Raw genomic sequence first — 17,206 nt, 5'->3', positions numbered from 1 at the left:
ACGAGTTCACATACAATGTGCCTGTCAGGCGCCTGCTGGAAAAATACCTATAATATCTAATGTTTGCAATTTCAGTGCTCTAAAAGTGATCAGTGACCTTCATAGGGATGTAATAAAAGAGACTACACATAATCAGTTGCAAAAAAAAACCTTTACTTAACATAAAACTAATAACTATGAAATACAAACTTTTCAAAACTCCTGCCAAATAGTCCCCAGTTCGACTCTCTCAAAAAAATGTACAAAAAAAATTTTTGAACACAAACTTAATTTTAACCCCTTTACCCCCAAGGGTGGTTTGCACGTTAATGACCAGGCCAATTTTTACAATTCTGACCACTGTCCCTTTATGAGGTTATAACTCCGAAACGCTTCAACGGATCTTAGCGATTCTGAGATTGTTTTCTTGTAACATATTGTACTTCATGATAGTGCTAAAATTTCTTCGATATAACTTGCGTTTATTTGTGAAAAAAACGGAAATTTGGCGAAAATTTTGAAAATTTCACAATTTTCCAACTTTGAATTTTTATTCTGTTAAACCAGAGAGTTATGTGACACAATATAGTTAATAAATAACATTTCCCACATGTCTACTTTACATCAGCACAATTTTTGAAACAAACTTTTTTTTTTCAAGGAAGTTATAAGGGTTAAAATTTGACCAGCAATTTCTCATTTTTACAACCAAATTTACAAAACCATTTTTTTTAGGGACCACCTCACATTTGAAGTCATTTTGAAGGGTCTATATGGCAGAAAATACCCAAAAGCGACACCATTCTAAAAACTGCACCCCTCAAGGTGCTCAAAACCACATTCAAGAAGTTTATTAACCCTTCAGGTGATTCACAGCAGCAGAAGCAACATGGAAGGAAAAAATTAACATTTTACTTTTTAGTCACAAAAATGATCTTTCAGCAATAATCTTTTTAATTTCCCAAGGGTAAAAAGAGAAAATGGACCTCAAAAGTTGTTGTCCAATTTATCCTGAGTACGCTGATACCCCACATGTGAGGGGGAACCACTTTTTGGGCGCATGGCAGGGCTCAGAAGGAAAGGAGCGCCGTTTGACTTTTTCAAGCTAAATTTGGCTGGAATTGAGATCGGACGCCATGTCGCGTTTGGCGACCCCCTGATGTGCCTAAACAGTGGAAACCCCCCACAAGTGACCCTATTTTGGAAACTAGACCCCCTAAGGAACTTATCTAGATGTGTCATGAGCACTTTTATCCCCCAAGTTATTCACAAAAGTTTATAACGCCCGGGCGTGAAAAAAAAAATTCCTATTTTTTCCACAAACATGATCGTTTAGTCCCCAATTTTTTATTTTCTCAAGGGTAAAAGGAGAAATTGGACCCCAAAAGTTGTTGTCCAATTTGTCCTGAGTACGCTGATACCCCATATGTGGGGGGGGACCACTGTGTGGGCGCATGGCAGGGCTCAGAAGGAAAGGAGCGCCGTTTGACTTTTTCAAGCTAAATTTGGCTGGAATTGAGATCGGACGCCATGTCGCGTTTGGCGACCCCCTGATGTGCCTAAACAGTGGAAACCCCCCACAAATGACCCCATTTTGGAAACTAGACCCCCTAAGGAACTTATCTAGATGTGTCATGAGCACTTTTATCCCCCAAGTGCTTCACGAAAGTTTATAACGCCCGGGCGTGAAAAAAAAAAATCCTATTTTTTCCACAAACATGATCGTTTAGTCCCCAATTTTTTATTTTCTCAAGGGTAAAAGGAGAAATTGGACCCCAAAAGTTGTTGTCCAATTTGTCCTGAGTACGCTGATACCCCATATGTGGGGGGGGACCACTGTTTGGGCGCATGGCAGGGCTCAGAAGGAAAGGAGCGCCGTTTGACTTTTTCAAGCTAAATTTGGCTGGAATTGAGATCGGACGCCATGTCGCGTTTGGCGACCCCCTGATGTGCCTAAACAGTGGAAACCCCCCACAAATGACCCCATTTTGGAAACTAGACCCCCTAAGGAACTTATCTAGATGTGTCATGAGCACTTTTATCCCCCAAGTGCTTCACGAAAGTTTATAACGCCCGGGCGTGAAAAAAAAAATTCCTATTTTTTCCACAAACATGATCGTTTAGTCCCCAATTTTTTATTTTCTCAAGGGTAAAAGGAGAAATTGGACCCCAAAAGTTGTTGTCCAATTTGTCCTGAGTACGCTGATACCCCATATGTGGGGGGGACCACTGTTTGGGCGCATGGCAGGGCTCAGAAGGAAAGGAGCGCCGTTTGACTTTTTCAAGCTAACTTTGGCTGGAATTGAGATCGGACGCCATGTCGCGTTTGGCGACCCCCTGATGTGCCTAAACAGTGGAAACCCCCCACAAGTGACCCCATTTTGGAAACTAGACCCCCTAAGGAACTTATCTAGATGTGTCATGAGCACTTTTATCCCCCAAGTGCTTCACGAAAGTTTATAACGCCCTGGCGTGAAAAAAAAAATTCCTATTTTTTTCCACAAACATGATCGTTTAGTCCCCAATTTTTTATTTTCTCAAGGGTAAAAGGAGAAATTGGACCCCAAAAGTTGTTGTCCAATTTGTCCTGAGTACGCTGATACCCCATATGTGGGGGGGGACCACTGTTTGGGCGCATGGCAGGGCTCAGAAGGAAAGGAGCGCCGTTTGACTTTTTCAAGCTAACTTTGGCTGGAATTGAGATCGGACGCCATGTCGCGTTTGGCGACCCCCTGATGTGCCTAAACAGTGGAAACCCCCCACAAGTGACCCCATTTTGGAAACTAGACCCCCTAAGGAACTTATCTAGATGTGTCATGAGCACTTTTATCCCCCAAGTGCTTCACGAAAGTTTATAACGCCCTGGCGTGAAAAAAAAAATTCCTATTTTTTTCCACAAACATGATCGTTTAGTCCCCAATTTTTTATTTTCTCAAGGGTAAAAGGAGAAATTGGACCCCAAAAGTTGTTGTCCAATTTGTCCTGAGTACGCTGATACCCCATATTTGGGGGGAACCACTGTTTGGGCGCATGGCAGGGCTCAGAAGGAAAGGAGCGCCGTTTGACTTTTTCAAGCTAACTTTGGCTGGAATTGAGATCGGACGCCATGTCGCGTTTGGAGAGCCCATGATGTGCCTAAACAGTGGAAACCCCCCACAAGTGACCCCATTTTGGAAACTAGACCCTCTAAGGAACTTATCTAGTTGTGTGGTGAGAATTTTGAACCCCCACGTGCTTCACTAAAGTATATAATGCCCAGGCGTGAAAATAAAAAATCCTATTTTTTCCTACAAAAATGATATTTTAGTCCCCAATTTTTAATTTTCCCAAGGGTACCAGGAGAAATTGGACCCCAAAAGTTGTTGTCCAATTTGTCCTGAGTACGCTGATACCCCATATGTGGGGAGGAACTACTGTTTGGGCACACGTTGGGGCTCGAAAGGGAAGTAGTGACGTTTTGGAATGCAGACTTTGATGGAATGTTCTGCTGGCATCATGTTCCATTTGCAGAGCCCCTGATGTGACTAAACAGTAGAAACCCCCCACAAGTGACCCCATTTTGGAAACTGTACCCCCTAAGGAACTTATCTAGTTGTGTGGTGAGAATTTTGAACCCCCACGTGCTTCACTAAACTTTATAATGCCCAGGTGTGAAAATAAAAAATCCTATTTTTTCCCACAAAAATGATATTTTAGTCCCCAATTTTTAATTTTCCCAAGGGTACCAGGAGAAATTGGACCCCCAAAGTTGTTGTCCAATTTGTCCTGAGTACGCTGATACCCCATATGTGGGGAGGAACTACTGTTTGGGCACACGTTGGGGCTCGAAAGGGAAGTAGTGACGTTTTGGAATGCAGACTTTGATGGAATGTTCTGCTGGCATCATGTTCCATTTGCAGAGCCCCTGATGTGACTAAACAGTAGAAACCCCCCACAAGTGACCCCATTTTGGAAACTGTACCCCCTAAGGAACTTATCTAGTTGTGTGGTGAGAAATTTGAACCCCCACGTGCTTCACTAAAGTTTATAATGCCCAGGCGTGAAAATAAAAAATCCTATTTTTTCCCACAAAAATGATATTTTAGTCCCCAATTTTTAATTTTCCCAAAGGTAACAGGAGAAATTGGACATCAAAAGTTGTTGTCCAAATTGTCCTGATTACGCTGGTACGCCATATGTGGGAAAAAACTGTTTAGGCACACGTTGGGGCTCGAAAGGGAAGTTGTGACGTTTTGGAATGCAGAAATTGTCTGCGGTCGTCATGTTCCGTTTGCAGAGCCCCTGATGTGCCTAAACAGTAAAAAAAACCCACAAGTGACATCATTTTGGAACCTAGACCCCCCCCAAGGAACTTATCTAGATGTGCCCCCTTTTTGGAACTAATGTACGCTTTCTTGTAAAGTAAATTAGTAGTGCATGGAGGAGTGGTACAATCTGAAGCAATCCTTCATACACAGGCCAGGTTTTTCGGGGCAGGTGTCGCATTGATAAATGGTGTCCTTGCGTATTCCCCTTTTGTAACACACTCGGCACCTTTTTTGCGGCTTACCTTTTCTGCCGGTTGGCGGGACCACCCCCGGAAAATGCTGGCCTGGTACGATACGAGCACCTTCAGTTCCGGAAGTACTGGGGCCCTCTCCTTCCGGAGTACCAAATATCAGGGCCTTAACCACTACCTCCTGGAACTGAAGGTACGACGTATCGGTGTGGCGTGCACATCGTAACAGCAGGAAAGCGTTGAGCATTGCCATTTGTACGATGTGGACGGCCAACTTTTTGTACCACACCTTGGCCTTTCTCAAAGCACTGTATGGTTGGAGGAGTTGATCAGAGAGATCAACCCCCCCCATGCTTTTGTTGTAGCCCAGTACACAGTCCGGTTTGCAGACCTGTGTAGAGGTACCCCGTACAGTGCTGAGGGCTCTGCCATCACCATGTATGGTGGTCAAGAGAAGGACATCCCTCTTGTCCTTGTACTTGACCACCAGCAGGTGGTCGCTACATTGGGCCTTGCTCTCACCTTTTCTGAGCATCTGCCGAAGTAGCGTCTTTGGGAGGCCTCTCTGATTTTTGCGCACAGTACCGCAGGCTGCGGTACCTCGCGCAGAGAGGGATTTGTAGAGTGGGATGCTGGTATAAAAGTTATCAGTATAGAGGTGATAACCTTTATCCAGCAGTGGGTGCACCAAATCCCACACGATCTTCCCACTCACTCCCAGGACAGGAGGACACTCAGGGGGTTCAATCCTGCTGTCCTTCCCTTCATACACTCTAAACCTGTGGATGTACCCTGAGGCACTCTCACACAGCTTGTAGAGTTTGATTCCGTACCTGGCCCTTTTGTTGGGCAGGTATTGACGGAATCCGAGCCGCCCCTTAAAATGGACCAAGGACTCATCCACGCAGATGTCCCTTTTGGGCACGTACACTTCAGAAAACTTTTTGTTGAAGTGTTCGATGACCGGCCGAACTTTGAACAGACGGTCAAAGTTGGGGTCATCTCGTGCGGGACACTGTGCATTATCGGAATAATGCAGGAATTTATGGATGGCCTCAAAACGTCTCCGAACCATGGCCATTCGGAATACTGGAGTGTTATATAAAACATCTACACTCCAATATTGCCGCATTTCTGGCTTCTTCACGATCCCCATGTGGAGGACCAGGCCCCAAAACTGCATCATTTCAACTGCGTCTACAGGAGACCAGTTGGAAAATGATGTACCGGGGTTTTGCTCCAAAAATTGACGAGCATACAAATTAGTTTGCTCCACCATGAGGTTAATAAAATCCTCAGAGAAAAAGACTTTGAAAAAGTCTGTTTCTGTGAGGCCCGTGGTGTCAAACTTGATTCCTGATTCTGCCACAAAATCAGGAATCAGTGGCTCGTAATTTTCGGGGGGCGAGGTCCATGTGGGTTCCGCAGTGGGGAGCGCTGGTTCAGGAGTGGTGGGGGCTGCCTCATCTTCTGTCCTGGGGCGTCTGCGTGGTGGTTCCGCAGGACCCGAGGAGGAAGAGGAGGAGGAGGAGGAAGAGGAGGAGGAGGAGGAAGAGGATGAAGAATCAGAAAAGTGAAGAAAAGTGGGATCCTCTCCCTCGCTATCAGTGTCGGAGGCAAGGAAAGCATATGCCTCCTCCAATGAATAGCGCTGTTGGGACGAACGGGACGAGCGGGACATTTTTGTGTGAATATGGTGATTGGGTGCACTTTATTGATAACTGTATGTGTATGTGTGGGGGGATAGTGATTTGTGCAAACTTATCTGAAAAGAAAATGCTAAAAGGAGAAGAAAAACCTGTAAAAAAAAAAAAAAAGGCAGGCACAAACTCTGATAAGAGAACTGCGTCACTTATCAAAGTTTGGCGGCTGCGGGATGTGTGTACGGAGGTTGCGCAAAAAGGCTGAAGGGAAAAAAGCGAGCGCGAGAGTTGATCGGTGAACTGCGTCACCAATCAACGCTCGGCGGCTGTTAAATGGGCGCACGGAAGGAGGTGCAAAGGGGGGTAAAAAGAGGGGGAAGGGAGATGGGGGTGGAAGTGGGGATTGGGCAGGGATCAGTGATCAAAACGTACGGTTGTAGTCAGGTGGCGCAAAAGGGGGGTGAAAAAAAAAAAAGGAAAACGGCAGGCACAAACTCTGATAAGTGAACTGCGTCACTTATCAAACTTTGGCGGCTGCGGAATGTGTGTACGGAGTTGGCGCAACGGGGGTGAGGGAAAAAAAGCGAGCGCGAGCGTTGATCGGTGAACTGCGTCACCAATCAACGTTCGGCGGCTGTTAAATGGGCGCACGGAAGGAGGTGCAAAGGGGGGTAAAAAGAGGGGGAAGGGAGATGGGGGTGGAAGTGGGGATTGGGCAGGGATCAGTGATCAAAACGTACGGTTGTAGTCAGGTGGCGCAAAAGGGGGGTGAAAAAAAAAAAAAGGGAAAACGGCAGGCACAAACTCTGATAAGTGAACTGCGTCACTTATCAAACTTCGGCGGCTGCGGAATGTGTGTACGGAGTTGGCGCAACGGGGGTGAGGGAAAAAAGCGAGCGCGAGCGTTGATCGGTGAACTACGTCACCAATCAACGTTCGGCGGCTGTTAAATGGGCGCACGGAAGGAGGTGCAAAGGGGGGTAAAAAGAGGGGGAAGGGAGATGGGGGTGGAAGTGGGGATTGGGCAGGGATCAGTGATCAAAACGTACGGTTGTAGTCAGGTGGCGCAAAAGGGGGGTGAAAAAAAAAAAAGGAAAACGGCAGGCACAAACTCTGATAAGTGAACTGCGTCACTTATCAAACTTTGGCGGCTGCGGAATGTGTGTACGGAGTTGGCGCAACGGGGGCGAGGGAAAAAAAGCGAGCGCGAGCGTTGATCGGTGAACTGCGTCACCAATCAACGCTCGGCGGCTACTAAATGTGCGCACGGAGGCGGCACAAATGGGGGTGGAGGGGGTAAAAAGAGGGGGAAGGGGGGATTGGGGTGGATGAACGGGGATTGGGGTGGATGAACGGGGATTGGGGTGGATGAACGGGGATTGGGCAGGGATCAGGGATAAAACTTACGTTTAGTTGTCTTCTTTCTTTAGCAGGGATTGTGGTGCTACAGGCTGCTGTGGCACCACAATACCCAGCACGGCAGGGAGATCCAGGCACAAAATCCAGCAGGGAGATCCAGCAGTATGACCGCTCTGTAGGAATCCTCAGCTAGAATGAGGACCCTGCAGAGCGGTCATACACAGGTCAGGCAGGTGACACAGACAGGTCACAGAGCGGTCATGCTGCTGCTGTGACCTGTCATTGGTGGGATCGACCATAACATCGATCCCACCAATCAGAGCTTTCCTGGTGACCTGGCTGTGACCTGCCTAGGATCGGATCTGTTCGCGCCATCCTAGGCAGGTCACAGCCAGGTCACCTGCAGGGCACAGAGCGGTCACAGAGTGATCGCCGCTGCGCCCTGTGATTGGCGCGATCGACGATGACATCGATCGCGCCAATCGGCTCCTGCAGGCCCTGCTGGGCCTGCACTGTGTCCTATCCTAGGATCGGTGCTATTAGAGCACCGATCCACGCAGGTTCCGGCAGGGCACAGCGCGGTAATACCGCGCGGTGCCCTGCGATTGGCGCGATCGATGCGATCGGCGATCGCGCCAATCCGGGCTGTTCTTGCCGGTGCCTGGCGTTGCCAGGCACCGGACCTAGGATCGAGTACATCGGTACTCGATCCTAGCCTGTGACCTCATTGTTTCAGCCGCTCCGATTGGCTGAAACAATGAGAATGGCTGTGATTGGCTGTTCAGAATTGAACAGCCAATCACAGCGATCGAGAGGGCGGGTGGGCGGCGACAATGCCCTGGATGCCGAGGCCATCTCCCCCCAGGTGAGATGGCGTCGGAATTTTAATGCGATCACCGCGACTTAAGTCGCGGTATCGCATTAAAGGGCAGGACGTACTATCCCGTCAAGGGTCAGATAGGCCCAGGGCACCTCGACGGGATAGTACGTCCAAGGTCACAGAGGGGTTAAGGTACCTTAAGTACTATTAAAAACATATTCAATCAGAAGTAGATGCTGAGGTTTCCCCAGAAAAGTCACACTTGCAGAGCAAATAGCAAGAATTACACACCATTTTTGCATGTGTCAGGCAAATTGCTTTATGACATTTGAGACATTCATAATTTGAAAGCCTTCTGGTTCCGCTTTCCGTTTGGCAGGTGGTGCATCTCCTTCTTTTGTGAGGTGGTGCAGATGGTGACTTTTCACCATCATCTTCTGGGCGGAACCTTTTGAGCTGAACTTGAAGGCGAGAGGGGATACCGATTGTTTTCACGCTTCTCCTGCGTAGCTCTCCAAGTACTAGTTCATGGGCCAATTTTTTCAGATACAATCGTCTACGGAGTGGTTCAAGCTTGTTTTCAAGATAAATTACTTGTGAATTTATACCACCCAAATTCAACATAGCAAAAAATATGACCATTGGCCAGCGTTTGATGTTTCTGCTGACGTTGAAAGTGGAGCACATCTGATCTGCTGTATCCACACCCCCTTTGGTGGCATTGTAAAATGTAATTATCTCCGGTTTTTTTTCTGCCCCAGTCCCAGGATCGATGGCAGCATCATCATGAAGTGTTGATAGAAGAAGTACGATTTTTTTGGCATGTGGTACATAGGAAACTAAAGCCTTTCCATTATGGAATGCAAACATACTGCTGTACTGTTGTCTCTCTTTCACACTTACAAATTGTGGCGGCAATTCCCTTTTGTTTTTTCTTAGTTCCCACATATGACAGCTTCTGAATTTTCAGATAATCAATCAGATCACAACTTGTAAACCAATTGTCAGCTGTAATATTGCGACCCGATCCAAATAAGGGTTCAGCCAGTCTTTTTACAACATCAATGGGTTTGTTGCTCACACAGTAAGGACCTTCTGGTTGTTTTCCTGCATAAACTTCCAGGTTGTAAGTGTAGGTCTTACTGGCATCAACAAGGGCATACATTTTTATTCCATATTTGTTTGGCTTTGATGGAATATATTGACGAAAGGCACATCTACCACGAAAACCAGGGAGCATTTCGTCAATAGTGAGATTCTCTCCAGGGTAATAACTTTGTTTACAGTTTACAACAAATCTTTGAAATATATCACGAATTGGAGCAAGGCGGTCATGTGTTTTGCGTTCGGTTCGGGTAGTTCTGTCGTCAAGCCGAAGGCAACGAATTAGAATCTTGAATCTGTTTATGGACATAACAAGGCTAAATTTTTCAACTCCATCCCCATCTTTACCCCAAAGTTCCTCCAAACTTTGTCTATTTGCCCTATAAGCTCCTGCAAGGTACAGTAATCCAAAAAAAGCACGCAGTTCTATTTCATCTGTGGGCTTGATGGTTCTGTTGCAGATGTACTTGTCCTTTATAATGTCTATATATTGGTTGGTATATGTGACAATAGAGTCCAGAATGTCATCTGTAAATATACTGTTCCAGCATTCAACTGCAGTTTTTGCATTACGTGCAGTTCCTATTACTGCAGGAAGGTGAGTAATAATGTTTAAAGGTTCCCTACGTTTTTTCTGGAATGGCTTCTTGTTCCATTTAGTATTTTTATCTTTTCCAATATAATATGATCCAACTTCTTCATCCTCACCACTGTCACCATCTTGCTCTGTTTCAGAATCCAGGACACATTCTTCCACCTCATCATGAGAATCAATCTCACTTTCCTCTCCTAAATCCTCATTCAGTGTGAGGTCTCTATCATCTAACAGCATGTTTGTTACTTCCTCAACATCAAGTTGTTTGGATAAATTGTACATTTTCCTCTCCATTTCAGCAGATAATCTGAAGCAAGAGAAGGAATATGTTAGGGAACTACTGTATATGCCTGAGCAGCACACTTTCTTTTATAAAATCTCCCTTATTTCTATGAAATATCCTCACATTTTGTGCTATACATTCATAAAACAAGCTAAATAAACTATTGTGATGAATAAAAACATAAAATACCAACCTTACTGAATGTGACGTATTCACATACAATGAGCCTGAGAGATCTGTGCAGCTATATCCTCTCCCCTGAAGCTCTGAAATCCAACTGTGATATCAGGTTTCACAGACCTTCAAGAGACAGGAGACTACCTGGAGGGAGGGGGTTTCCTCACAATCTGGTGAGGAAGGAGAAATGAAAGTAAAAGAGAAGCGCCTGTCAGATCAGTTGTATGTGACGGAGGGTTAAGTCCTAATGTTGCCCCCCCCTAGTGGGATAACTTGGTACTGCACTATCCCTAGACAACTATGCACAGCATTATAAAACATGCATATAGCAGCAAACCGTTGGAAACACTACATACATAGCAGATAGAATCACTGCACATTAAATATGTCCTGAACGTGTTGAAGATGTATGTGTCCTAAACATTCCAGGAAAACTGTGATCATGGGATATATAATTTGTGATATCTTCTGCTGATCGCATCATGTAATAGAAGTACGGAGTTAGATGGCTTTCTTAAAACAGTGAATAATGAAGGGTATAGCAGGGCCTGAGGAGAAGAGTAATGTGTTACTACAACACATGGCAGCCCCCGGTGTGCCGGTCTGCTCACTTATGTGTAATATATTCTTTCTTTTAGTGTTGTGTGAATGGGAACTCTTAGTGCTGGACCGATGTCACAAAGTCGGCAACCAAATCCTGCAATAACCACTGCCAGTCCCCCTGGTGATATGAGCGCCCAGGAGCAAAACCACGAAGGCACAAGTATGTAAACAATCAAAACGGCTATACCAACATTTTATCTCTTATATGCTTTCATTTACATTAATTATATGTTAAATCGCCATTGCAGGGATATAATTTTGTCTATACAAATCCATGTGAGAAGATCACCAATCTTCAGGAAGATGGGCTGTACAGAACACTATAACAAATCTTCACACTAAGGCCGAGATCACACATGCGAGAAACACGTCCGTGTCTCGCATGTGAAATCCAATCTCTGGCGCCGGCACTCCAGAGCGGAGCGTGCGGCTCCATGTGTTGCTATGCGGCCGCACGCTCCGCTCCACAGTGTCGGCGCCACAGCTTGGATTTCACATGCGAGACACGGACGTGTTTCTCGCATGTGTGATCCCGGCCTAAAGGATTAAAGGGAGTGTCTCCCTCCAAATTTACACTTCAGTCTGACCACATAGCCTTGTAGGAGGTGGCGCAACAATAACATTTTTTTTGTCTTTTTACATCATTCCCCCCCCCCAACTTTATAATTGTAATCCTTCATAAAGCTCAGGCGGAACTTGTCTTAGATTGGGGGTTCCATTCTCCATTAACATCGCTATTCCTTTTGTGTGTATTTGTACCTTTTGGATCCTTTTTTTTTTTTTGTCTTATACATTTCATCTAGAGCTTTCATTATTTATCATTTTTGAGGTTTACTATTACACACTTCTTACCCTAAATGTAGTCTTTGGTCATACTCTCACATATATAGCGATTCGTGTGGCCCACAATCTGATGTAATTTTCATGTTTTGTTGTGTAGCTCGCCATTGATTTTATGATGTGAATTATTGTTTTTATTCAACAGAAATGTATATGTATGTAGTGGCGGTGGTTATATTTCTAGTTTTGTTTTGTTTTTTTGTTTTTTTTTCTTTTAAATTAACTTTCATTGAAAGACTGCTGCACTATAATACGGGCACAGTACTTGGCTGTATAATGGTACATTTGTTACACGATCAATGAATTACAAATTATTTTTATTTATTTTTTTTTATATATAAATGTTAAGAATAGAAATTACAGGACTGGATGCAGTGATGGTGATACTTCAGCAATTTTATGTGATAAAGTAGAAGCTTGGAGCAATTTTTTTTTTTTCTTATTTCCAATATTCATTCTCAAAACACATGAATGCCTCTCTATAATATGTTAGGAAGTAGCTGGAGAGAACAATAATAGCGCAATAACGTTAGGGAAAAGGTGATACTGCTCATCTTTATGCGGTTGTGGGAGACACAACACTGTAATACATAGATACAAAGAAGGATATGTATTACAGCGTTGTAATGGAATCTTAGGAAGTTGTGGGTAACCCACATTACGGGTAATATATCCGATAAAGGGTTACACTTGAGGAGAAAAAAATGCAGTTTATGCTCTACGCATTTTAAAGTATTCTTTCAAGAGAACCACAGCGCTTTGTGGCTGTCCTGAAGAAGTAAGAGTACTTCAAAATATACTGCATTTATTCTCAATTGTATTCCTTTGGATAGAATACCAGCAATGTGGGTTACCCACAACGTCCGAACATTTCATCTCCGTAATATATTGATGTTTTTGTGTTTTTACTTTCCCATTTAATGGAGACCATAATGTAATAAACTTTTCTAATTTTTATTTGTCTTTATTTTCGGCAAAGATGCAGACTTCAGTCTTGAGGAGGCAGAATTTAATTGGGAAGAATATCTAGAAGAGACTGAGAGTGTGAGTGCACCTCACAGCTTTTTTAAACATGTAAGTTATTGAAAAGAATCCTTTACATTTCATAATTTAGTTGCCTCTCGGGGCAGGTGGTGTTGCCGCTCTGGGCAGGTGGTGGCGTTGCCGCTCTGGGCAGGTGGGTGGCCTTGCCGCTTGGGGCAGTTGGTGGCATTACATATGTTCATGCTTCAGGCAAAGGCTTTGATCATCAAGTGTAAAATTAAGTTCTTATCAGACTTTAAGCACTTATATTAGTAGCTACAGCTCTGGCAAAAATTAAGAGACTACTGCAAAATGTTCTGTTTGTCTAATTTTTCTCTTTATGGGTATATTTTTGAGTAAAATGTAAATTGTTCTTTTAACTTCTGACAACATGTCTCCGAATTTCCAAGCAATAATTTTTGTATTTTTTTTCTGACAAAGAAAGTCAAAATTTACAAAAAAAAACCCCAGTGCTTTGAGACCTCAAATAATGCAAAGAAAACAAGTTCATAATCATTTAGAAACAACAATACTAATGTTTTAACTCATGAAGAGTTAAGAAATCAATATTTTGTGCAATAACCATGATTTTTAATCACAGCTTTCATGCGTCTTGGCATGCTTTACACCAGTCTATCACACTGCTTCTGGGGCAAAAATGTAAGCAGTTCTTCTTTGTTTGATGGCTTGTGACTATCCATCATCCTCTTGATTACATTCCAGAGGATTTCAATGGGGTTCAGGTCTGGAGATTGGGCTGGCCATGACAGGGTTTTGATGTTGTGGTCTCTTTTTGCCAGAGCTGTATATATGTACTATGGCTCCCTATGGTATTGATGTTTGAAATCGCTAATAAAATTGGTTTCTTAACATTTTCAGGAGTTTCCTGGTGGTAAATGGCTATCATCCTCAGGAAACCCCTACTTCCTTTAAAGGGGTTCTCTGGGAATAAAAAAAAAAGAATTTGTCAAATGTAATAAATTCCTTATATGTAACAAATTACACTCATTTTGTCCAGGGAAGAAATCGCTGTAGTACAATACAGGGTGATTATAAAATCTTCATCGTATTTAGCATGCATGTTACTGCATAGATATAAATTTCACCCGCTTGTAATAACGTATCGATATGTCACATCTCAGAGTTTGTAACTCGCGTTTCCAGACTCACTTGTCCCCCTGCCACTCGGTAATTCACATCAGATCCAAAAATGTCGACTACGCAAGCGAAAACGATTTGTGTTTTTAGAGTATGAAAAGTCGAAATCCATTGTTACATGCAGCAAGCATTCCGAAGACGGTATAAAAGTGACCCACCTGGTCTCCAGACCTTTCTGCCGTGGTATCGACAATTTAAGGACATTAGATGCTTGTGTAAACCTAAAAGCCCCCAGATCACCGAGTGTTACAATTGAAGCAGTGGAGAGGGTTCAAGAGACCTTTGCACGTAACCAACAGAAATCAACACGTTGCGCAAATCGTGAACTTGGCATTCTTCAGCTAAAGTTGGGAAGATTCTGCGAGGCGCCTTCACCAGAAACCATATCGCATACAGCTATTGCAACCTTTACAGCCAGGCGACCACGGCATCCAATACGAATTCTGTGCTCTTTTTCAGGCAGCATTGGAAGATGACGAATTTGCTTCCCGGCTAGTGCTCAGTGACGGGGCAACCTTCCACTTAAGCGGAAAGATGAACGGTCACAACATCCGAATATAGGGAAGGAAAGTCCCAATGCCACTCTGGATATCAATATATTCTCAGAAACTAAATGTTGTCTGTGCAATCTCGAAAACAAGTGTACAGGTTTTTTTTTTTCCCAGCTGAAAACACAATGACTGGAACATCATACTGTGATATGTTATGGTTGTTTGCAAAACTAATTAAAAAAGAGATTTTCCGAAAAGCCAGCGCTCCACCCCAGTGGCATTCAGAGCTGCGTTGTCTCAACAAGGAACTCCTAAACCGGTGGACTGGGCACTGTACTGGTATTGACTTGGCACTCTTCAGATGGACCTCCCAGGTCTCACAATCTGACATTGGGTGACTTCTTCCTTTTGGGGATACATCAAAGGCATTGTTTACGTGCCGCCTTTACCAGCAACACTGGATGGGCTCTGGGACTGCATTACCAACACTGTAGTAATCATCGACTGGCATATGCTTCAGATTGTTTGGGTCGAACTGGATTACCGCATAGATATATGTCATGTGACAAAAGGAGGACACATTCAGTGGTGAAAATAAGTATGATACGCTGATGATTTTTCCACTTGCAAAGAATTTAGAGGTCTGTAACTTATCATAGGCGCACTTCAACTGTGAAAGAAAAGTATCTTGGGGGGGTAAAAAAAATGCAGAAAATCACTGCATGATTTTTACATAATTTGCATTTTATTGCTTGAAATAAGTATTTGATACAAAAGAAAAACAACTTTAATATTTGGTACAGAAACCTTTGTTCGCAATTAGAGGTCACACGTTTCCTGTAGTTCTTGACCAAGTTTGCCCACACTGCAGCTGGGATTTTGGTCCACTCCTCCATACAGATCTTCTCCATATCTTTTAGGTTTCGGGGCTGTCACTGGAAAACATTGAGTTTCAGCTCCCTCCAAAGATTTTCTATTGGGTTCAGGTCGGGAGACTGGCTAGGCCACTCCAGGACCTTGAAATTCTTCGTACGGAGCCACTCCTTAGTTGCCTTGGCTGTGCTTCCTGTCATTGCCATTCTGGAAGACCCAGCAACGTCCCATCTTCCATGCGCTTCCTGAGGGAAGGAGATTGATGGCCAAAATCTTGCGATGCATGACTCCATCAATCTTCCCTTGAATATGGTGCAGTCGTCCTTTCCCTTTTCAGAAAAGCACCCCCAAAGTGTGATGTCCCCACCATGCATCACAGTTGGGACAGTGTTCTTGAGGTTGTATTTATCCTTCTTCCTCCTCCAAACATATCGAGTGGAGTTGATACCAAAAAGTTCTATTTTGGTCTCATCTGCCCACATGACCTTCTCCCATGCCTCCACTGGATCATCAAATGGTCATTGGCAAACTTCAAATGGGCCTGGACATATGCTGGTGTGAGCAGGGGGATCTTGCGTGCCGTGCAGGATTTTAGTCCATGACGGCGTAGTGTGTTACTAACGGTAGTGTTTTAGGCCCAGTTCTCTTCAGGTCATTGACCAGGTCCTCCTGTGTTTTTCTTTAATGATTCCCGACCGTTATCAGAATCCTCTTTACCCCATGAGGTGAGATCTTGCATGGAGCCACAGACCGAGGAAAATTCAGTCCTCTTTTTTTCTTCCATTTTCCAATACTTGCGCCAACAGCTGTTGCCTTCTCAGCAAGCTGCTTGCCTATTGTCCTGTAGCCCATCCCAGCCTTGTGCAGATCTAAAATTTTGTTTCTGGCTTCCTCAGACAGCTTTTTGGTCTTAGCCATGGTGGGGAGGTTGGAGCGTGATTGAGTGTGTGGACAGGTGTCTTTTATACAGGTAACTAGTTCAAACAGGTGCAATTTAATACAGGTAATGAGTGTGTGAGCAGGTTGAGGGATGCAGTGATGGACAGGAGGCAGAGCAAGAGCTAACAAATTTAACAGTTTAAGCTAACAGGGTAGTAAACTCCTCGCAGGGAGATGAATAGTTAAAAGGGAAATTAAATGAGCAACAAATGCAGAATAACAGCAGTCCAGTTTTCAAACTTATCGTGTCCTTTGTTACTCCTCAGCAGATGATCCCGCAGGGGTTGCAACGCCGGCAGCGGCCGGAAAGATGTCCACAAATGGGGTCCTTTAAATGAGGGTCCGTCTTCTGGCGGTAGCGGTCGGTCTCCGGTAACTTCCGCTGAGCCGCTATTCCATAAACCTGTGTGGCCAAATCAAACAAGGCCGCAGCACTTCCAGAGTCAAACGTGGTCTGGCGTACAGTGCAACTGACAGGGAGGGCTGCAAGCATATGTCCGGTACTCGGCTTTCTCTCCTCCGCCCGTGCACGGTACTCAGTCACTGAGCACATGGCACCCCTCTCTTACGGTCCCACTTGTGGTGACTGGAGCCGGCAAACACAGCCCGACGCAGCGCCGGTGCTCAGGGGATGGAGCACGCCGCTCGCCCTGCTTGTTCGCGCCAAAACTGACTGCTGCGCGCTTCTCTTTTGCCATGCCTTCTGCGTCCAGGTCACCGGGTATGTCCGGTTCACTATTCTTTCCCCCGGACAACCTGGGAAGAAGCCTCGACAGTTGGGGAGCGGGCGCGGCACAGGCACCCGCCGTCCGGTTTTCCTC

At 44.6% G+C, this 17,206-nt stretch overlaps 1 protein-coding gene across 1 annotated transcript in view; it reads left to right on the top strand.

Annotated features, from left to right (window-relative positions):
- Positions 1-17,206, top strand: part of LOC138647684 (scm-like with four MBT domains protein 1) — a 150,643-nt gene that overhangs the window by 72,902 nt on the left and 60,535 nt on the right. Inside the window, exons 2-3 of the mRNA XM_069736878.1 lie at positions 11,097-11,221; positions 12,881-12,975. Of these exons, the coding sequence (XP_069592979.1) occupies positions 11,107-11,221; positions 12,881-12,975 (210 nt within the window). The 5' untranslated portion in view covers positions 11,097-11,106. The remainder of the gene's footprint in view (positions 1-11,096; positions 11,222-12,880; positions 12,976-17,206) is intronic.

Source organism: Ranitomeya imitator, chromosome 8, assembly GCF_032444005.1.
Source record: "Ranitomeya imitator isolate aRanImi1 chromosome 8, aRanImi1.pri, whole genome shotgun sequence".
In the NCBI taxonomy this organism is placed as follows: domain Eukaryota; kingdom Metazoa; phylum Chordata; class Amphibia; order Anura; family Dendrobatidae; genus Ranitomeya; species Ranitomeya imitator.
Note: the sequence above shows the minus strand (reverse complement) of the source record. Positions and strands in the feature narration are given on the sequence as shown.